This window comes from Morone saxatilis, unplaced genomic scaffold (genome assembly GCF_004916995.1).
Source record: "Morone saxatilis isolate NCDOM2014 unplaced genomic scaffold, NCSU_SB_2.0 Contig3, whole genome shotgun sequence".
NCBI lineage: Eukaryota > Metazoa > Chordata > Actinopteri > Moronidae > Morone > Morone saxatilis.
In genome coordinates, this window is record NW_023339873.1 from 17,290,070 (window position 1) to 17,309,026 (window position 18,957).

General features: G+C 41.9%; 2 protein-coding genes across 2 annotated transcripts in view; one reads left to right on the forward strand and one right to left on the reverse strand.

Annotated features, from left to right (window-relative positions):
* Positions 1–2,403: 2,403 nt before the first annotated feature.
* On the forward strand, positions 2,404–6,217 carry LOC118336729 (S100P-binding protein-like). Its single transcript, XM_035673409.1, has 5 exons — positions 2,404–2,636; positions 2,760–2,872; positions 3,149–3,234; positions 3,373–3,472; positions 4,631–6,217. The coding sequence occupies exons 1-5, from the start codon at positions 2,616–2,618 to the stop codon at positions 4,758–4,760; spliced, it is 450 nt and encodes a 149-aa protein (XP_035529302.1). The 5' UTR covers positions 2,404–2,615; the 3' UTR covers positions 4,761–6,217.
* A 3,479-nt stretch (positions 6,218–9,696) lies between these two features.
* fndc5a (fibronectin type III domain containing 5a) overlaps positions 9,697–18,957 on the reverse strand; it is a 13,141-nt gene continuing 3,880 nt past the window's right edge. Inside the window, exons 3-6 of the mRNA XM_035673718.1 lie at positions 18,218–18,416; positions 12,165–12,254; positions 11,849–11,982; positions 9,697–11,406 (exon numbers count right to left, since the gene is read on the reverse strand). Of these exons, the coding sequence (XP_035529611.1) occupies positions 11,344–11,406; positions 11,849–11,982; positions 12,165–12,254; positions 18,218–18,416 (486 nt within the window). The 3' untranslated portion in view covers positions 9,697–11,343. The remainder of the gene's footprint in view (positions 11,407–11,848; positions 11,983–12,164; positions 12,255–18,217; positions 18,417–18,957) is intronic.

Sequence of the window (18,957 nt, forward strand, 5' to 3'; positions counted from 1 at the left end):
AGCTGATTCCTGCCTTATTTTCTTGGTTAGATTAGATTTGTGAGACTTACATATGAAGACCCACAGCCAATATTCTGCGATTGGGTAAATGGCTGTCAATCATCAACAACAACAAACAACAACCAACACACAACAACAACAACGCCACACAGAATGGATAAAGGGTTTAAACCTTTCACGTCACGACGTTAGTTCTCCATGATTGGATGAAAGCACGTCTCGCGCTCATTAAGTATTCATGACAGATTTTGGCGGCCTCCATGGTTTTAACTTCCCGGTGTTGCACGTTTGTTGAATGTTCTCACCTGTAGCAGCGGATGCAGCGGCAGGTTCTCTCAGTTGGCCTTTAGTCGCGTACAGCGTTAGAGCATCGACATTACATGCAGTTGAAAGGTAACGTGATGCTTATATTTTGAGCATTTATAAACGATGATAAGCGTTAACCAGACGTTGCTGGGCTAACATTAGCTAACGTTTGAAGAGTGGTTGCTAACAGTTAGCGTCGATGCCCGCGAGTGTTAACCGTTGAGAACCGTTGAGAACCGTTGAGAAAGCTCTTCCAGCGGTTCGTTACTAACGGCTTGATTAACGTTAAGCTGGACGTTGGAAACGGTTTGTTATCTGATTCAGTGACGTTTGCAAGCTTAACAACTTAAAGTTACGGTCACTAAGCCGTTTTAACATGTAATTAGAATTTAAATGTAATTAAATTTAAAATGTAAATGCGCTTTCAGCTAACGTTAACTACAAAGTGTTAAGGCTGCACTGAACGTTAGCTAACCTTAAGTTCATTTACTCCCATCACGAGTAAACAGGCAGTGTCTTTCCAACTTTTAGCTTTGTTCCAGTAAAATGAAGGTGTTTTTTAAATGTAGGGAACAATCCATATTATATGTAACGCTACATGCCATATAACGTTAGATTTTAACATTTGGCTGTGCTGACCGATATTTTGAAACCGAAGACATTATGGTTTATTTTGAGGATGCCGCCATTTAAGTTGGAGCATTACAGAAAAGTGTGGTTTTATTTAACTTAGATCACTCTGACAAATTGGCTGTCTTGGGAAATCATTTGTTCTCTTTTATCTTTGAATTTCACCCTCTGTGGGTTTGAGAATAGCTTGGCTCCACAATATGATAACCCCCCAGTAGTGTGTGTGTGTGTGTGTGTTGAGTCATTTCTGACTTAATTGGAGTGAGATTTAGTGTTTGGGTTTAGAACTGAAACTAATTACTGATTAATCTGCCCATTATTTTCTAGATTAATTGATTAGTCGTTTGATCTTTCAAATGTAGTGTAATCTATAGTGTAATAAATGTCCTTCCAGTCCAAGGTGAGGGTCTTTTTGTCAGTACAAAACTAAGATATTCATTTAATGTGATTTAAGACGGAGAAAAGCATTAATTCCAATATCTGAGAGGTCGTAAACATGTTCCGCTGTTTTTGCATGAAAAGTTGCACAATAGATTCATAGATTATCCAAAATAGTGGGCCATCATTTTTCTGTCAAACAACCAGTCTCCTAATTGCTGCTCCATGAACACACGGTGGCCTAAACCAGCAGTGTATTTTTCAGTCTGAACATGCTTTAAAATAGAATAACGAGGCCCAAAACAAGATTAGGATCTAAAGTGAGAGAAAATTGCTGCAAATCTATAGTGATGTATTTTTCCACCTCCAGTATGTGTTATCTGAAAGCCCTTTTGAGGAGCCAGTAAATGCCCATTGTGTTTTGTCAGTAGCTCAGTAGATGATGGTGTGAGACTGTGTGTGCTCTCTGTTTCAGACCCTGGGCTTTCAACAGACATGGATGACAAAGTGCACACGAGGAGCACAGTTTTCCACAGGCTCAAGCCGACCCAACAAGTACACTTGAAACCTCTCTCGGTGTATTCCAGGATGATCACTTGTGACCGGAAGACCAGTCCGGCTCAGTTTTCTAATCCATTCATCAATTTTAAAATTGAGCTAAAGAACGATGGTGACAAAAAAAGGACATTAGATGATTCAGGTCGCGATGAGGGTTATGAAACCCCAGCAAAGAAGCCCTTTAGTCCAGAGGCTTTGTCCCCAGACCTCGGCTGCTTCTTGGACTACTCCAGCCCCACTGCAAGACAGGACTCTGTGTCCCCTTTTGCCACCTCTAAGCCTGCGTTGTTAAATGACACGCAAGCTTTGACAAGCAAAGTAAAACAAACTGTGAGCTGTCAGCTGCACTCGGAGCGTGTGGAGTGTGGGTCGTCCACAGAGCCAGGGGAACATAAGGGGGCTGTACCACTCAGCTCGAAGTGTGAGAAGGACCTCTCGAATGTTGCGCCTGCCTTTGACTGTGATGTAGACGACATCTTGTGTCTCACACTCCCTTGGGTACTTGTGCTGCGGGAGGAGTGTTGGAGTCTGTGGACTCGCCCGTGGAGTCTTTAGAAGGGGACGTTGAAGAAGCGTGGAATATTGGTCTCCCCGTATTTGAATCGTCTGTGTGTCACAATGTCACAGTGAAGCTGAACGCTAGTGGGCAGAGTAGACAGGTGTCAGAGGAGGTGAAGGGCGGTCACACGTGTCTGGTCACCCTTAGTGGAGATGAATCCACTTTGGACACCAGTTATGAAACGATGTTGCCTCTCCAAGTGCAGGTAAGCTGTTCTGGCTGATGTGAGCTGGTCTTGCACACACAGTTATGTCTGTGGAGCTCATTTTTCTCCACTGTATAGTGCGCATACTGTATGTCCACACACACAACCTCTGCTTTCTTCAAGGTGAAGTCCGTTATAGTGGCTCCCAGGCAGCAACCCTCCAGCAGTAAACCAGCAGCACATCCTCTGCCAGGGCTCGATGCTGCCAAAGGTGACAGCAGGGCCAGGAGTCAAAGGTACTGTACTCATCTGTCACCACTAGGGGGAGCAGGATGACCATATAAAACGCAATGTGGAAGTTTTGGCCATGCTGAACTGTTAAGAGGGTAACTGTGTCTGTCCTTGGTAATATTTTTCCCTGCCTGTCTTTGTCATCAGCGTCTATTAGCTCATATATTTTTTTAATAATGGTTTGGTTTCGCTATTCTGGTAGACTGCTGTCTGAAACATGAGAGCACTTGTACAGCTGAATGTGGTTAAGTGTGCTTGTATAGAGGTGTTGTCTTTTTCAGGCCGGTGGTCCTCGACAGGGAGGTGGAGCGGGACAAAAGGCTGTATCTCCAGTCGGTCACCAGACACCTGAATGGAGCAGCTCAAGGTATGGCCCTGTGACTGAATGGTGTGCAGTTTGTTTCATACGCTGTCGTTCTTGTTGTTTTGAAGGTCATCTCTTTTTCCATCTGCCCTAAATTCAGTGTAAATATGTTTTTATTTTGAAATCGTCTGTTTCCTGAAGATGTCATGACTGAGCTGCTGAAACTGATGAGCCATGTGGCGGACCAGACACCAGCCAGTTATGGCAAACAGTGGCAGCACCCCTCTGACCTCACCCGCAGGTACATTATTCTCATTGGGTTTCTTTAGTTATGAAGAGGAGAGGATTTAAAGAAGCCTTGGACACACTGCTCGTGTCTGCAGTGCATGTGCCTTGTTTTTTTTCTGCGCCCGTCTAAACCGGTTAGAGTTTACGCTGCCTGTGTGAGCCTCAGATGCGGCTGCAGCGATGCTTCACTAGAGATGTCTCGCAAAAATAAACAGTGAAAAGGATCTATTCATAGTCATATCAACAATATACACACCCTTGAATTCCTCCAGCTCCTGTAGGTCTGGCCCCTTAAGAGTTTTCTAGTTATTATTATTATTATTATTATTATTATTATTAATAATGATTGATGATAATAATTAATATTAATAATAATAATTGTTAGATAAAGGCAATAGTCGACTAGTTATCGCACATGTATGACATTGATTTAATTATTGAAATATATATTTTAACAGCTGCTAACAGAAAGTGTTAATGACTGTGAATGTGTGAGAACAGCCAGCAAGGAGACATTAAGTCATTTATTTCAACCCAGTAAAGCTTCACACGAGACTCCTGGTTCAAAACAGAATAAATAACTTCCATCTCCACAGAAACAAATATTTGCAGACTTATCGATATGATGGCTGATGTAAAGCGACAACAGTTACTTAAATATTAACTCGCTCCTTTTCCTCCGTTTCATTCCTGTCCTGTCGCTGCCTGAACCCGCCGAGTCGTCATCGTCCTGGTCGGAGCCGCTGTAAATCAGCTGGCCTCCGTTGTGGCTGTGAGCCCGTGTCCGTTGTGTGCTCCTTGGCAGTATTCCCCACTGGGTCCCCCGCTCCTGTGCTAATAGTTTACAAGAGAAAACATCCATGTTGCAACAATCCCGTGATACTTTTGTACTCTTCTCAGCAACTACCGTTTAAATCGACTCTTAGGGGGCAGTCCTAAACGTTTCCTGTATCCGTTTCAAGTTCTTCAGCGTTTGTTTGGACAGAATCCATTCTTTTAGCTCCGCTTGTATTGTGAAGTTAACCTCAATGTAGAGAGATGGGTCTGGCTGCAGCAGAGCCGCTCTGTGTGAACACCACAGGCGTGCACTGCTCACTCGGTGTGTCCAAGCCGTTACAGCAGATTTGTTTCAACATAAAATGTGTTGCTCTGCATTTGTGCTTACTTTCAGGAACTATCAACAGCGGTTTCAAAACATCCTGCCAAAAGTGGCCCTGCATGAATGGCATGCTAAGAATGGAGCAACTCACAAGCGCTTTGCCAGAGTCCCAAAAATTTTTGAAAGGAGTCAGTTTCCCTAAATTGGATTGTCGACAATCTCATTGTGAACAAATTGCACTATACGTCTAAATGTAATTCTAAAACTAATTTAATTTTTCTTTCTTTCTTTCTTGAATTTTGGTGTGTATTTTTGGTTTGTCAGTTTTGAGTCTTGCTCTATATTTTTCTTTCAACTATGCATGTCCCTGTATTTGAAACTTAACGCATGTTTTAAGTGGTTTTGGTGTTCTAGAAATTATGCTAGGAATAAGCACTTACAGGTTTCAAGCACCTTAGATGCCTTGTCTTTTTACTATGTTTGAAACTGTGCCTGTTTTAATGTGTGTTTAAGTGTGTTTTGTACTTCAGCCGTGTGGAGTTTTGTACTTTTTGTTGTTTCGAGTACAAAGGTATTCAACGTTTATGTTAATGTTTATTTACTCAGGACATTATTTGAACCACTAGGCCTGTACTGTAGTTTGTTATTGTCCCTGGATCACTCTGAGAATGAGCAGCTAGCAGAAGGAAAACATTGCACAGATTTAGCAGGCATATTGGAGTGCTGCTGGAGTGAATGTTCCTGTTAACTTTTCCCACCCTTGTGCATCGAGACTGTTGTTTGGGTTGGAGGGTGAAAAGGTTCATTTTAAGGTATAGTGCATGTCAAAAGAGAGTAATGTATTATGCAAGCCTGGAAATGTTTATGAAGAGGTTGTAGTCCAGCCCTGCATACAAACCTCCAGAGATTTATGTGAACTGCCATCCCTGAACATTCAAAGTGATATAAAAAGTAATTCAATATTTGTGACTCAACAGTCAAAAGAACTGAGCATTTCTAATGTAATTTAATAGATTTTATATGGGGACAGACAGAAATGGTTAAGTTTTGTGTTCCATATGTTGGCGTGGAGTTAGCTAGAAGTGATTTATTCAGGTCAGTTCACCCACATCATATAAACATTTTTCAACCATACCTTAAGTTGTAACAGGGAATCTGAATTAGACCTCTGAGCATTTTAAGTACTACTGGAATAAAATTCCAGTCCACAACAAGATCTGTGAATTATACTTAATAACCCAAAAAACCCACTTTTCATTTTATCAAAATGAATTTTGTTTACCACAAACAAATGTTCTTTGTACCTCTTTTCTGAGGGGTCAGCAGAGAGTGAGTCAGTGGTGGATTTTTCAAACAAAATAACAATAACCCAAACACTAGCACTCGGGGTTAAATGGTCAAATGTTTTCTGTGATTTGTGAGAACTGACCCTTTAATTGTAAAGCAGCAGTGGCCGCAGTTTACTTTGAGCTGCTTGGAGGATTCTCTGCACTGTGGTTTCATTTAAACCCTGTAACACTGTGAAAAAAGTAAAAAGTACCACAGGCGCTGATTGGAGAACTCGGCCCCCTAGAGTCAGAGCAGGGCTGTGTTTGTTTGGGGGCGAGACACTGCTGCTGATGAAGTACTTACAATAAAACCTAGCCTGTTCAACTTGCACCACAGTTGTCATCCTCTGTTAATATTTGGTGAGTTGTGCTGCATATATGTCGGCTTTATTCCCAGTCTACTACGCAGAGCGCTGTGCACAGGTACCGGCTGACAGAAGTTCCCCCATGGAGCCCAAATACATGGACCTCATCAGCGTGGGGCCCATCCGTTGAATAATGCAGGCTTTAAAAGTAATCCTGTCTGTACAGTTGGTGGGGCAGCCTGTCCCTGGCCAGCCATCCAGAAGGCAGGTGTGTGTGTGTGTGTGTCTGAAGGCCTCGTGACATGCTGTGCACACTGCTGCGCACGTGTGAAGCCGAGCAGCCACAGCACCTCTACACCTTCTAACAATGTGCCCCTCCAAAGTCAGGAGGGCAGCAAGGAAGCCGTTTGTGTTTACACGCCTCACAGTTCTTCCTCAAAACAGACTGCTCTACCAAAAACCATGACAGATCGAAGGCATGCATGCCCGCTACAGAATCCCACCACCTCTTTCTGCTGCTCAGGCCAACCGGTGCTCTTGCATTGATGCATAGACAAACAAACATAATCCAATGTGGGGTTTGAGTAAGATCGAAGTGATTTGTTGTGTTTTGCCATTTAAGTCTCATTGATTTCTAACTCATTACAAATTCAGGCACGTTTTCTTACACAAGGTGCTGACTCGACAGTGAATGTAATAGCCTGAAACCATGTTGTTGGGAGAATTTTTCAGGAGGATTTTAGACTTTCTCAGGAAAAACTCCATTCTTCCCCAGTAACAGTGAGATGGCCAATTGTATCTGTGCTTTTTTTTTTTTTGATGGAGAAAACTCTTGACAGTTGAAGCCTGGTGAAGAGATTCACATGTATTATTCACTAAAAAAAACCCTGTCTTCTTGGATCCTGTAAAACTGTTTGCTTTGAAAGAACATTTCACCACCCTGACTTTTATTTTTTTTATTTTGTCCAGAACGGTTTAAACAGCCTCCTTTTTTTGTTTTGAATCTTATTACTTAATGTTTCCAATTAAGACCAAACACAGACTTTTGTGGAAAATATTAGGTATTTTTTATTTTAAGCATACACAAGTAAGCATACACCATATCCTTCATAACTGAAGTTGTGTAACCTTGTGCATAATAGTTAAACCATGCTAGCCCTCATTAAGCAATGACTGCTGTACACTTCATACAATGAATATAAACATGATAGCACTAATAAAGCAGTTCATTTTTCTAAACCATGCTTCTTTGTGGATCTCATTCCTATATTTCAAGAACCCAAAATGAAATAGTCCAACTTCTCTGTGATATCACAATGATGCGTTCCAGTTTCCAGGCATGTTTCTAGTCTCATACAAAATACACATTGTGTAAGTTGTTTTGAAAAATCCAGTCTCTTTACTGTCTTGTTGCAAAATAGTCTGTTACTGCTACCGAGCAGACAGTATTTTACATACAGTAGCACGAGGAAACGCCTCGGGCCCCTCACAGAGAAACAAAGTCCTCAGTGTGTTGTTAAAAGAGTGATTCGCCACCACAGGGCTATAGTGGAATGTTGAGTTGGTACAGTCGTCACCATTAGTCGAGTGTGATTAAGGAAAAACATTTTTCATCTGTGGTGGAAAGCTTAAAACCTCTTCTGACCAGAAACACCAATAGTGGCTACAGAACCTAAGCTTTAGCAGTAGGAACAGTTCAGAGGTCACTGCACTCCCACCACCAGGTAGGAAATGTGTGGGCTCTGGTTAGGTACCCAGATGACTGCCATTAATTAACCCAACATGTACGACCTCTGTGTAGTTCTTTAACGTGGTCAATTCCACTGCTATTTAAAACCAAACAGCTGTTTACCATCAACGTGAGGCTGCTGAATTATCATCTCTGTGTAGAAGAGCTCACTCAAACATTACTTGTATGCAGACTCGTACTCATTTTGGGAATTATTTCCTTTTGTTTCCAAGAGTTGAATGAGAAGATCAATATCACTCATACACACACTACAGTCGTAGCTTAGCATAAAGACTGGAAACGAAAACAGCTGGCCTGCCTCTGTCCAAAGGTAACAAAAAACCCTGTTTCCATGCTTTATGCTAAGCTAGCCATCTACTAGCTGTAGCTTCATATTTATTGTCGAGGTATGTGAATGATCTTGTTTGTCTGACTCTGCAAGACAAGCGAATAAATGTATTTCCCAAAATGCCAAACTAGTCCTTTAACAGTAAAGTTGGACAAAAATCTGCCACAAAAGTGGATGTTCACAGTAGCCCTACATTTAAATGAGTATTAGGGAATACACTATGTACAGTAGCAACATAGAGGAGTGTGCTGTAAGTTGCAATTTATAATACACTCCATTTAGAATGAACTTTATTCAGTTAAACCTCTGACCGCTTTAAGTGTAAACCTCTTATGTTGCTAGTAGATCAAGTTTGACTAATTTAAGCAACTGTAGAGGAGGAAAGGAAATACATAATTACCTACAGGGAAGAAATATATTGTTGGCAAACTTATAACATGGCCCTAGTTCATTCCAGGACACAGTCATCATCACCCTTTACTCTGTGGATGGATGCCTATTGATCGGAGTGCCAGCTAGTGGTGAGGTGTTCCTGGGGGAAAAATGGATTCAACCTTTGACCGCAGGAGTTTTCGGTGAAGTGCTGATCACTCTGGGTAAAGAGCAGCACAACACCGTCTCAAGGCTTCACGAGTTTCTCCTGGGAACAGCCGGAGAGGCCCCTGCGACTTCCTTTCTCCCTTTCTTCACTCTGACACTTTACTTACCGACTCTTCTCTCTGACATGAACCAGTGCTCATTGGAGGAGTGCAAGCTTGAGCTTTCCCACTCTTATTAAGAGAGGATGTAGTGTGAGAGGAAGGCAGGGAGTGATAGAAGCCTGCTATTGCATTAGTCATCGTTCTACCCACTCCGCTCAAACCTAACCTTCACTGCTCTCTCTTAACATCATTCGCTGTCTCTCTCTTCCACCACATGTGTATTTGTCTGCGTTGACAATAAATGAGGAGCCAGGGTATCACCGACTGAAATGGAGTCCGTGCAGAAGAAGAAGGAGCATATGTGTTTATCATTCTATCTCATTTGTGTGATTATTTTACATTTTCCTCATCAAAGAGTCTTTTCTTATTGCACAAAAACAACACGGTGACAGAATGTAATAGAAATACTTAATAATAGAGTAAAAAGCTCATTAATGAAAGCAGTGTATTGACAAAAAAAAAAACACCTACATTTTCACCAGTAGCAGTCCCCTTTTACATTAGGAGTATACATTTGCCACATTAGTCTTATTTCATTAAAGGCTCTCTAAACTGACACCACCGAACAAGAATGAAATATAAAATGTATTTACATATTCAATTCAAACTCTTCAAACGTATGATCTCAGCCTACGTGTCATCTGTCATGTTTCCTTTTACTTTGCACACATTTAAATACCATGTGAAAGCTAATGAATTTGACAGAAATGTGAGATACGGGGCCTTCCGTCTCATTAGACAAATCATAAGTTATAATTATTTTTAAGGCAGCACTACTGAGTTTGAATCAGCCCTCAAATACACCATTCGTAAAACAAGTTCCCTCACAGTATACAGCGCACAGTGCCATATGGCAACAGATGATCCCTCATCATTGTTTTTTAAGCCTCTTTAACATGGAGTTTCAACACATTGTATTTGTGAAAAAGTCTTGATAGAAGCCCTTCTGTTCAGGATGTCACAAGGATGTCTCAGGGTTGAAGGCTGGGCTCATAAAAAGTATTTTTCTCTCCATGCTCTCCATCAGAAACTGAGTATTTACAACAGCGCTGAAAGACTTTTCTCTGAAAGTTCAGGAGATGGATCAACTGCAAATAAGGGCTCAGGATTAATTCCCTCATATTAGATGTGCAGTTGGTTCATCTGTCATCAGAACATTGCATGCTGGGAGGTGGTTTTGGATAAAGAGGCTACAGAGTTTGAGTCCTTGCTTGCATGCTTCTCTGAAGGCTGTTATTGCTGATATAAGGGATCTCTTCGGCGTCTCTCCATAGAGTCCAGCCCCCTTTTAAAGTTCATTAATTAGACGTATAAACTCCACTATGGCAGTTCTTTTTCCTCCCCAGAATGCTTTGAAATCCATCACAAGAGAAAGACACAAGGAAATACTAAAGGGCTCATCCTGGATGTGGAATGTAACATTGCAGAAACCTATAATAAAAGCATAAAAGAAGCTGAGGACAAAAGCAAATGTGAGCAAGTTGATACCGAACCCCGTCTGTTTAAGGACTTTACTGTATGTATGTGTTGTGAGTGATGAGTTTTCCAACAAGATTGGGTGATTTAACTTGGTGGTGAGCTCAGTGATCCCTCTAAAGGTGCTCTGGCGTCATCACAGCACATCTAAGAAATGGCTCCTAAATTAGCCAGGTGGAGTCTGGACTCCCTGAGGGGGGAAAACAACATCGCCAGCATGAAAACATTTCCCACAGGACGGCAAAGAATTTCTGCCTGAGGAGGGTTCTAGAAAAAAAAAAAAACAGAGATACCAGAACAACAACACTGTTCTAGTGGTAGCTTGTTAAAAGTCAAATAAGTAGAACTACAGTAATACACTTGAGTGATCTACAGTGTTTACATTGAATACAGGATGTGAAGAAAATAAGGTGTCGAGGATGCGATTTAAGTACAGGGGACAATTTCAACAAAGTGGATGCATCTCTGTGCCACCCAGGAAGGACAGATGTCCAGGTTTGTGGTAACGTGCTGGACGACGGTGAGAAGGAAAAGGTGATAGAGGGCGGGAGAGAGAATGAAGAGGTCTCTGGCTCTGCTCATCAGCTTTTGGTCCCTGGGGTTGGTTTATCTGCAGACTCTCCACCGCCGGAGCTGTTTGGCCTAACCTCTGCTGCCCCATGGTACAGTAGTTATTGAGCTCCGCCGCCGTCTCTGCTTTCAGACCGGCACCGGCCAGGCCTTGCCCCCGTAGTCCTGCGGCTTCGCTTCAGTGCCAGGCCCCTTGCCAAAGGAGAGTAAGTGCCACGAGGGGCCCAGAGTCTCAGCCTCATCCTGATAAGCAGATGGGCTTAAAAAGGGGCCCGCTTGTTTGTGAGAACACAAAGTCTTTTGGATAAAGAGAAGACGTCCTGGCAGTCACACCTCAATGATGTTGACAGATGGCATCCTATTGTTGTTGTTGTTGTTGTTCTTGGGGAACTGTGGGAGGGAAGAGGAATATGACAGGTATGAGAAGGCTGGAGGACTCACAGGAATCACACAATAGACCTCTTTAATGAGCATGAGGATGCCTCTGTACTGTTTTATTGATGTCTTACGACAAAGTGAACAGAATAAAGATTTGCTTTGACTTTTGTTTTCTGCACTGTTCTGAACACAAGAGATGGATATGTACATGGGGCTGATCAAAAAAGAACTGATTAGAAGCCATGATTTGTGTGTTTGCTGTTTGAATGTTGCAAAGGCATGCACATAATGGGGCCATGTTGCAGCAGTCGTTTAGCTGAAGCCTGAAGCTGATGTTCAGATGACAGTGTCAGTGGAAAAAAGTCAAATACAAGTGAGCCGGGACCATTCACCTGCCCGGAGCCGCTGAGGGGTGGGGGCACCCTTGGGGGGGGAGGAGAGGGGTGGGTTATACCTTACTGCGCAACAGCCCACCCGTCGGATGTTCAGGAGTGCTGCACTCGGAGGAGTTTTTGGCTTTGTCCTTGTTGTTGTTGGGCTCGTTGTCTTTGATTATGTCATACTGGCGACAGAAGAGAGCAATCACACCTGGGAGGAGAGGCAGAACGTATTCATGGTCAGCCAACTCTGCTTATCCTCTCAACACAAATTGATGCACCTGCTTTTGTAAGCAACAGCAAGGGGTTTTGTGTTATTTTCAGTCAGATTACCACAGAAACGCTATGTGTCAAGATGTCTGATCCTGGTTCAATAAACACTTTTGTCCTCACCTGCCCACATGATAAGTACCACCACGATGATGATGAGCTCCCCCGCCCTCAGCTGGGTGGTCTGGCCCACTTCCTCCATCGTCACTTCGTCTAAAGGAGTCAACGGACAACATGATTATCTGACTGTTAGTGGAAGTGGATTAAGATCGACCAAAAAATGTCAAATTCTGTCAAATTACTGGAAAAACAGTAAAGAAATGATTCATCATCTATTATTGAATAAGACAGAGGAAGTTTGCTACTGACACATATATTCATTAAAATGTCCCATCCCACTGCCTAACTGTAAAAGAGCAAAGGTCAATGTGCTGAACTGATCTTCATCAGACACCGTTATTACCAGCAACGTTTTCAATTTAATTTTCTCTTGATGTTGCCACTATGACAGTATTGTCCATTGTCTCACTGTCTCAGATGGCCTTTTCTGCCTGAAGTTTGGATAATTTCCCTTTTACATGCAATAGCCTGTCATAAAGTTTTGGGATCATTTTGTGCTTCTATTGAGATGGTAGAGTTTCTGAGTCTTGAGGCAAACCATCTTTTGGAAGATGAGGAGCTGCTAATTTGCAGCAAAATTATACAACATATCAGCAAAATGTTTTGCTATAAAATCACCCTTTTTCACTGAGTCTAATGACTGACACTTCAAGCAGGCTGAGCTCGGAGGCATATCAGTCAGCATCAGTGTGTTTATGCAGTACAGGTCTCTTGTAATAAGAACTGCCAGGTTGCTCTATCACAGCATGAGCACACAAATCCTGTGCATGAACAATTTTGCAACAACCGTCTCCTCAGAGGTGAAACGGCTGACAGATCAGGGTGTTGTGATCAGAGAAGAGGTTTGTACGCGACACGGTTGATTCGGCATTCAGATATCAAATGGTAAACAACCTCTGATATCCATTTCTTGCTCTTATGGTAATTACAGGACTGTGTGACAATTATTAGGGAAGGAGGAGGGTTATGTAGATTTTCTTTGAGAAAGCAGGGGAACGTGTTTTAAATTGTCACCACAAATTTAGATTTTATTTCAGCCTCTCCTTATGAGACTAATTCAAAAACATCAAATAGTTGCACATTTTAGCTTTAGGGTGCAGAGACAGGTGGTGGAAGAAGTATTCAGATCCTGAAGTAAAAGTATCAATAACCTCCTGCATTCAAAACCGTACTTAAAAGCATGTAAGTATTATTAACAAAGTGTACTTACAGTATCAAAAGTAAAATTAGTCTCCAGAAAATTATTTCCACAAACAGAACAGAACATACCTATGAATATTATATTCCATTTCTGGACATACTCTTTTACACTTTTGCACTTCAAGGTCTATATCCTTACTCATGAGATCTTCCTCACATTGTGTCTTATTCCCTGAATGTTCTGTGAATCGAGTGCTTTTACCCGTTCAGATCTCAGTCTATACTTTATACATCCATGAGGAATACTGGCACTTGTCAGCTGGTTTTCTCCCATCGCCATTATATGTTAAATTACAGGTGCCGCAACGTAACGGCAGGGATCTGTACACTGGCACAGGTGCTGATAAGGACCTTGGTTGCAGCAGGAAAGAAAGTGATGATTTTCAAAAGACTGACTTCATACAGGCAGGCATTTTAAACCACATAAATGCAGGCAAACACACGCATACATAGAGATGTGTTTTGCATGATCACTAATAGGCCTAATTCTGAGAGCGAGTCAAAAGATCACAGCAAGGCAGAACATGAAGAGAATAGTTAAGGCTTCATCGAGGCCACTGGGGATCCTGCGTACTACAGCGTGATGGAGAGGTAAAGCACAGAAAAACAGGATCGACTCACACCAATTAGACTCCATCATCTCTGAAGTTGTATGACCATGAGGAGAAATACCAAACAGAGAAGTGAGCGTTTTCTTGTTTTTTGCACATACAGCGGCCTGCCTGTAGATGCCTGCAGGTTTCTATGCAACAAAGCAAAAACCTGCAGTAACTGTTTCTTGCACTGCTGAGTGTTGTGGAAGTCAGGCTTGATCTAAAGTTCACCGCAGCGTACAGAACTTCTATCCTTTTATTAGATGCAGTGGGTGACATTTGGAGGGCCCAGTGTGGCAGGAACCCCACGCTCCAGTAGCTTTTAGCAACAAGCAATTCTGCTGATCGATTGGCCTCTGTTGCCCAGTATTAACTAATCAAAGCACAACAGCCTAAAGCGCCTGACATTGTTTCCAGCTGGCCTCACTGGGGCTAACTGGTCAGCTGTAACACCTCTGATGCATGCTGACCACTTGCTGGATGAGGCTCTGGGTTTTATGAATGAACAGCTTTAAAGTTAGTTGGAGTGTCACTTTAATACATACAGAAACAGGCTGTAAACATGACAATCTGTGGTTTTTGTTAAACAATAGCTGGGTGCACTACACTATACAGAGACCAAACCTGTGCTCAGAGAGTGTATCTTGCAACCTGTGCTGTAGCTGGAGTTAAGCACAATAGAAGTGCACAGCAGGGACCAGGATTATAAAAATACTGAGGCCATAAATCCAAGAAGCGACCTGGAAATTCTGTACATTTTTTCTTTATATTTGGATGTTAATTTATTCAACTGTTCTTTTATATTTTTTGTTTGTTCATTTAAAACAGCTGTATTTCCCTACATGATGTGAAAAGTGTTTTCCATCCCCCCAGGAATAAATTATGTTGTTGTAAAGTTAATTTATGTATTTTCCTTGTCCTAAAAATGGTCAAATTTAAGGAGAAAAATAATAGTATCTGTCATTTGAAAACCCACTTTTTTTGACTTTATAATTGGACTTCAGGTCCCCATATCACCCCAAAAAACAAATACCAAGGACCAGTAAAGTACAAATTTTAGGTAGTTGACTCAAGTGTTTACAGGTTATGCAACCCTGTGTCTTGCTACTTTTACATAAGTAAAGAATCTGAATACGTCTTCCACCACTGTGTAGTGGAGTACATAACCTCTGTGTCTTCAGTGGTAAAATGGTAAACTGCCCCCACACAGACATAAGATTGATATGCATCTTCTCATCTCATTCTTGCAAAGGGGAAAAAGTGTATTTCCCAAAATGCTGAGCGGTTCACTTTAAGGTGCCAAAGCCATGTGAGATTTTTCCTTTTTCTTTAATGTGACTTCAGTGGCCACAGTGGCCCAGGAGTAGTTTTGTTTGTCCTATGGGATGTATCAGAGATGAGGGATGGGGAGATATTTTCACATACATATCAAACATGACAGAAGAAAGGAAAACTATTTCCCTATGGGCCAGAGCACTGATAGTATGTAATTAGTGGACAGAGCTTTGGGTCTATAAAGTGAAGCCAAGGTGGAAGTGTCTTAAACCTGCATTCTTGATTTATTACCTCAGTAAACAGTGACCTAATGAGTTTATGGTCTGAATCGCTAGTTTTAAGTCTTCTTGAATACAGTTTGTTTTGTAAACTATGGTCCCATTTAGAGTAAAATAGATCGTGGTTTATACTTTGTGACTGACAGCTCATTCTCAGTGGGTCCATCCAGCGCAATGCACAAAACTCAGATCAAACTGTGCAGGGCTGTGACAAAACACACATAGTTTGTGTGTTTTTTGGGGAAGCAGAATTTAATTGTCTGTCACTGGATTTCTTATTATCCTTCTGGTACTTCCTCCCTATTTTCCCCTCTCTGCCAGTCACTCTATTTTCCCCCTTCCTCTATTTCTCTGATTCATCTTCTCTTCCTCCTGTTTTGTGCACAGGTTGTGTTTTTTTCGTCTCTCTCGCTTCCCTTCATCTCCTGAAGCTTAAACCCGCTGTGAAAGAGGAAATTAGAAGGAATATGGAACAATCCAGCATTTTGGGCTCATCCTTTGCTCTTTCCACTGAGATCAGCGCGATATGGCAGAACATAAGGGCTGAGCAGTTGAGCGAGGATGGTGAAAAGCTCCCTTTTCTTCTAGGGACGTTTGCCTGTCATATGGAGACAATGGAGAAACAACTGTACTGAGAGACTCTCTCTCCCACACTCTCTACTCTGTGTAATTATCTGCAGTAAAAGACTCTGTCCTTTACAGTAACAACACAGGCCATTTCCCACCATTTGGGTTTGTTATACCTTTAATGAAAGATAAGCTTAGAAATGATTGATCATTTCAACACCTCAGTTTACGCTGATATTTATGTTAAATTCTGTTGATGGCAGATGTAAAACAATGAGCAGTTGATGTTACATTAACTCTCTTAGGAAGGTCTGAAATAGTGAAGAAGAAAATGATTAGTGATCACCTGTGAAGTATCTGCAAAATCATGCAAAATAAAATCCTTCGGTATAAAAGCCCAACATATCCTGGAGGATTTGTCTCGCTCTTATGGAAAATGAACAAAGAATCCTGACAACACTGATTTTCCAAAGCATTACAAAATGTAGACTTGAAGAACATCTGCTCATCTGTCATCAAAAGGTTTCATTGTTTCAACATAGCTAAGCTAATTAAACAGACATCCTTGAGCAAGAGCTGCAAATGAGACTGAGAAGGATGTGTGGCGTTGTTCTAAACTGTGAAGTTGTTGAGTGCAGGCGAAGGATGATGAATTACATTCCTGCTCTCTGTGGAGATTTGCTTTGTGAAACGCATGCATGGTGGGATATGTGTATAGGAGCGGGGAAATCTTCCTTGCTTTGCAGCGAATAGGGACTTTCACACGCTGTCTGTCTGTGTGTGCAGAGCCTGCCAATATGTGGAAATCTTACTTTTTTTTTTGGAGGGGGAAATGGATGAGTGAGCCGAGACAGAGTGCTGCCTCCTCTAACAGTCTTCCACATAAAAAAAACATCATCAAACATCATCAATCAAATCAAACATAGAGGCATCCACTGCATTTTGAACCTATGGACAATGCCAGGCAAGCTGTTTCCCTGTTTTTTCAGTCTTTATGCTAAGCTACGTTTGCTGGCAGTAGCTTCATGTTTAGTGTACAGACATGAGAGTGCTTAGAAAATTAGTTCAAACCAACTGTTTGATGACTTTTGTGACATTTCCCTTTAGCACATTTTCTGTAAGAGATTTGTAGTTTTGCTAACAATATTATGTCCAAACATGCTTATTTATTTGAATTGTATTTTATTGGTTCTTTATATGTATGGCGCCATGAAAAATGGTAAATTAATGTTATTCCACACGCACTTCATGCCACCCCTGCATAACCTAGTGCCCGACTGTTTATGAGGCACTTCTTTTTATGTCTGTGCATTGTGCATAAGTTGAGTTTCTCATCACCGGTTCAACCTCAAAGAAATGAGCATGTGCATGTACACAAACGAATAAAACTTGAAAAAAAAAACCACTTGTTTATTTGGATCCTGGGCAGTTATTGATTTCTCTAAATTCTTCCTCTTGCAGAAACAACACTTCCTGTGCTAATTAGGCCTCAGTGGCGAGAAGAGCATGTTTTCAGAGGTCTGCACTGATTGTAGTTATATTGTACATGTCTCTGCCAGCACACTTGCCATAAGAGAAGTTTAGACTCCACAGGCTGGGAAGTATCGAAGTATAGTGGCAGCTCACATGAGAGATGAGTGTAAATGAGAGGAGGAATAGATGGAGCAGAGCTTCAGCCAACAGCACATTGATTCGCTACCCCTCACAGCTCTGACTACCTCCTCTCTGTGTCTGATAAATGCCTTTCCTCATTTTGGTTTACCGTGCAGTTGTGCTGGGTGCATGCCGGGTGAGGACTGCCAAGGCACATCAATACACAATGAAGTACGCACCCCCTTGGACGTTTTATTCTCAAGTTGTGGTCAGTGGGGGTGAGCTCTAGAAGCACTCTGTTGTGAAATTTCATTTCACGCTTTGTGTGTTTATTGATTTTTATTGGTCTTTAGACAAAATCAGTCAAGATATTGTCAAAAAGGTAAGTCCCCTCTGCACTCACTGTCTTGAAAAGGACAGAAACAGAGTGAGAAAATGTGTGGGTCTTTTTTTTTCTTTAAGTGTGGTTATGTTGGATGACTGAGCAAGTGTTCGTATTTCTCTGTGTGTGTGTGTGTGTGTGTGTGTGGATGTGTTTGTGCCACTTTACCTTTACTCTTAGAGGCCTGAGTCTCGGCCTCCTTCGGCGTTCGGAAGCGCAGGGGTTCGCTCAGCGGGCTTGTGCCAGACATGCTGATGGACTGGACATGCACAATGTAGTCTGTCTCTTCCTCCAAGTCCCATAATGCACAGGAGCGTGTGGTGGTGTTGACTTCCTGGATGAATCGCAGCATGCGCACGTCTTTCTTCTGTTGGAGTATGACGATAGACGGGGTGAGTTTTATTTACAGCAAGAGGACAGATGATCTGTGTTCTGTCATCATGCTCTACAACAGAACACCCACCTACATGGTGGAGGGTTGTGGTTCGGCTTTAAATTTGCACAAGAATTTCAGTTTAGCTAACTGGAGAGACACTTAAGCCACTCAGAGTCTTATTTATTTATTTATAGGCACTTGAACTGCTCAAGAGGCCTTCTGGTGTCATATTGGGTCAAACATAATGTTCTGAAATGTCCTATTAGGGCAGAGAGAAGTCCTGGTTGAATAAAAGTTGCACACAAGTTAACTAGTGTATTTTGACATTTAGAGGAATGCTGTAGATACTGTCCTACATGAACTGTTAAAGAACTAGTTCAACATTTTAAGAAACACATATTTGCTTTCTTGGCAAAAACTTGATGGGAAGACTGATACCACTCATGTTTGCACAGTAAATAGGAAGCTGGAGTCAGGAGTTGGTTAGCTTAGCTTAGCATAAAGACTGAAAGCAGGGGGAAACAGCTAGCCT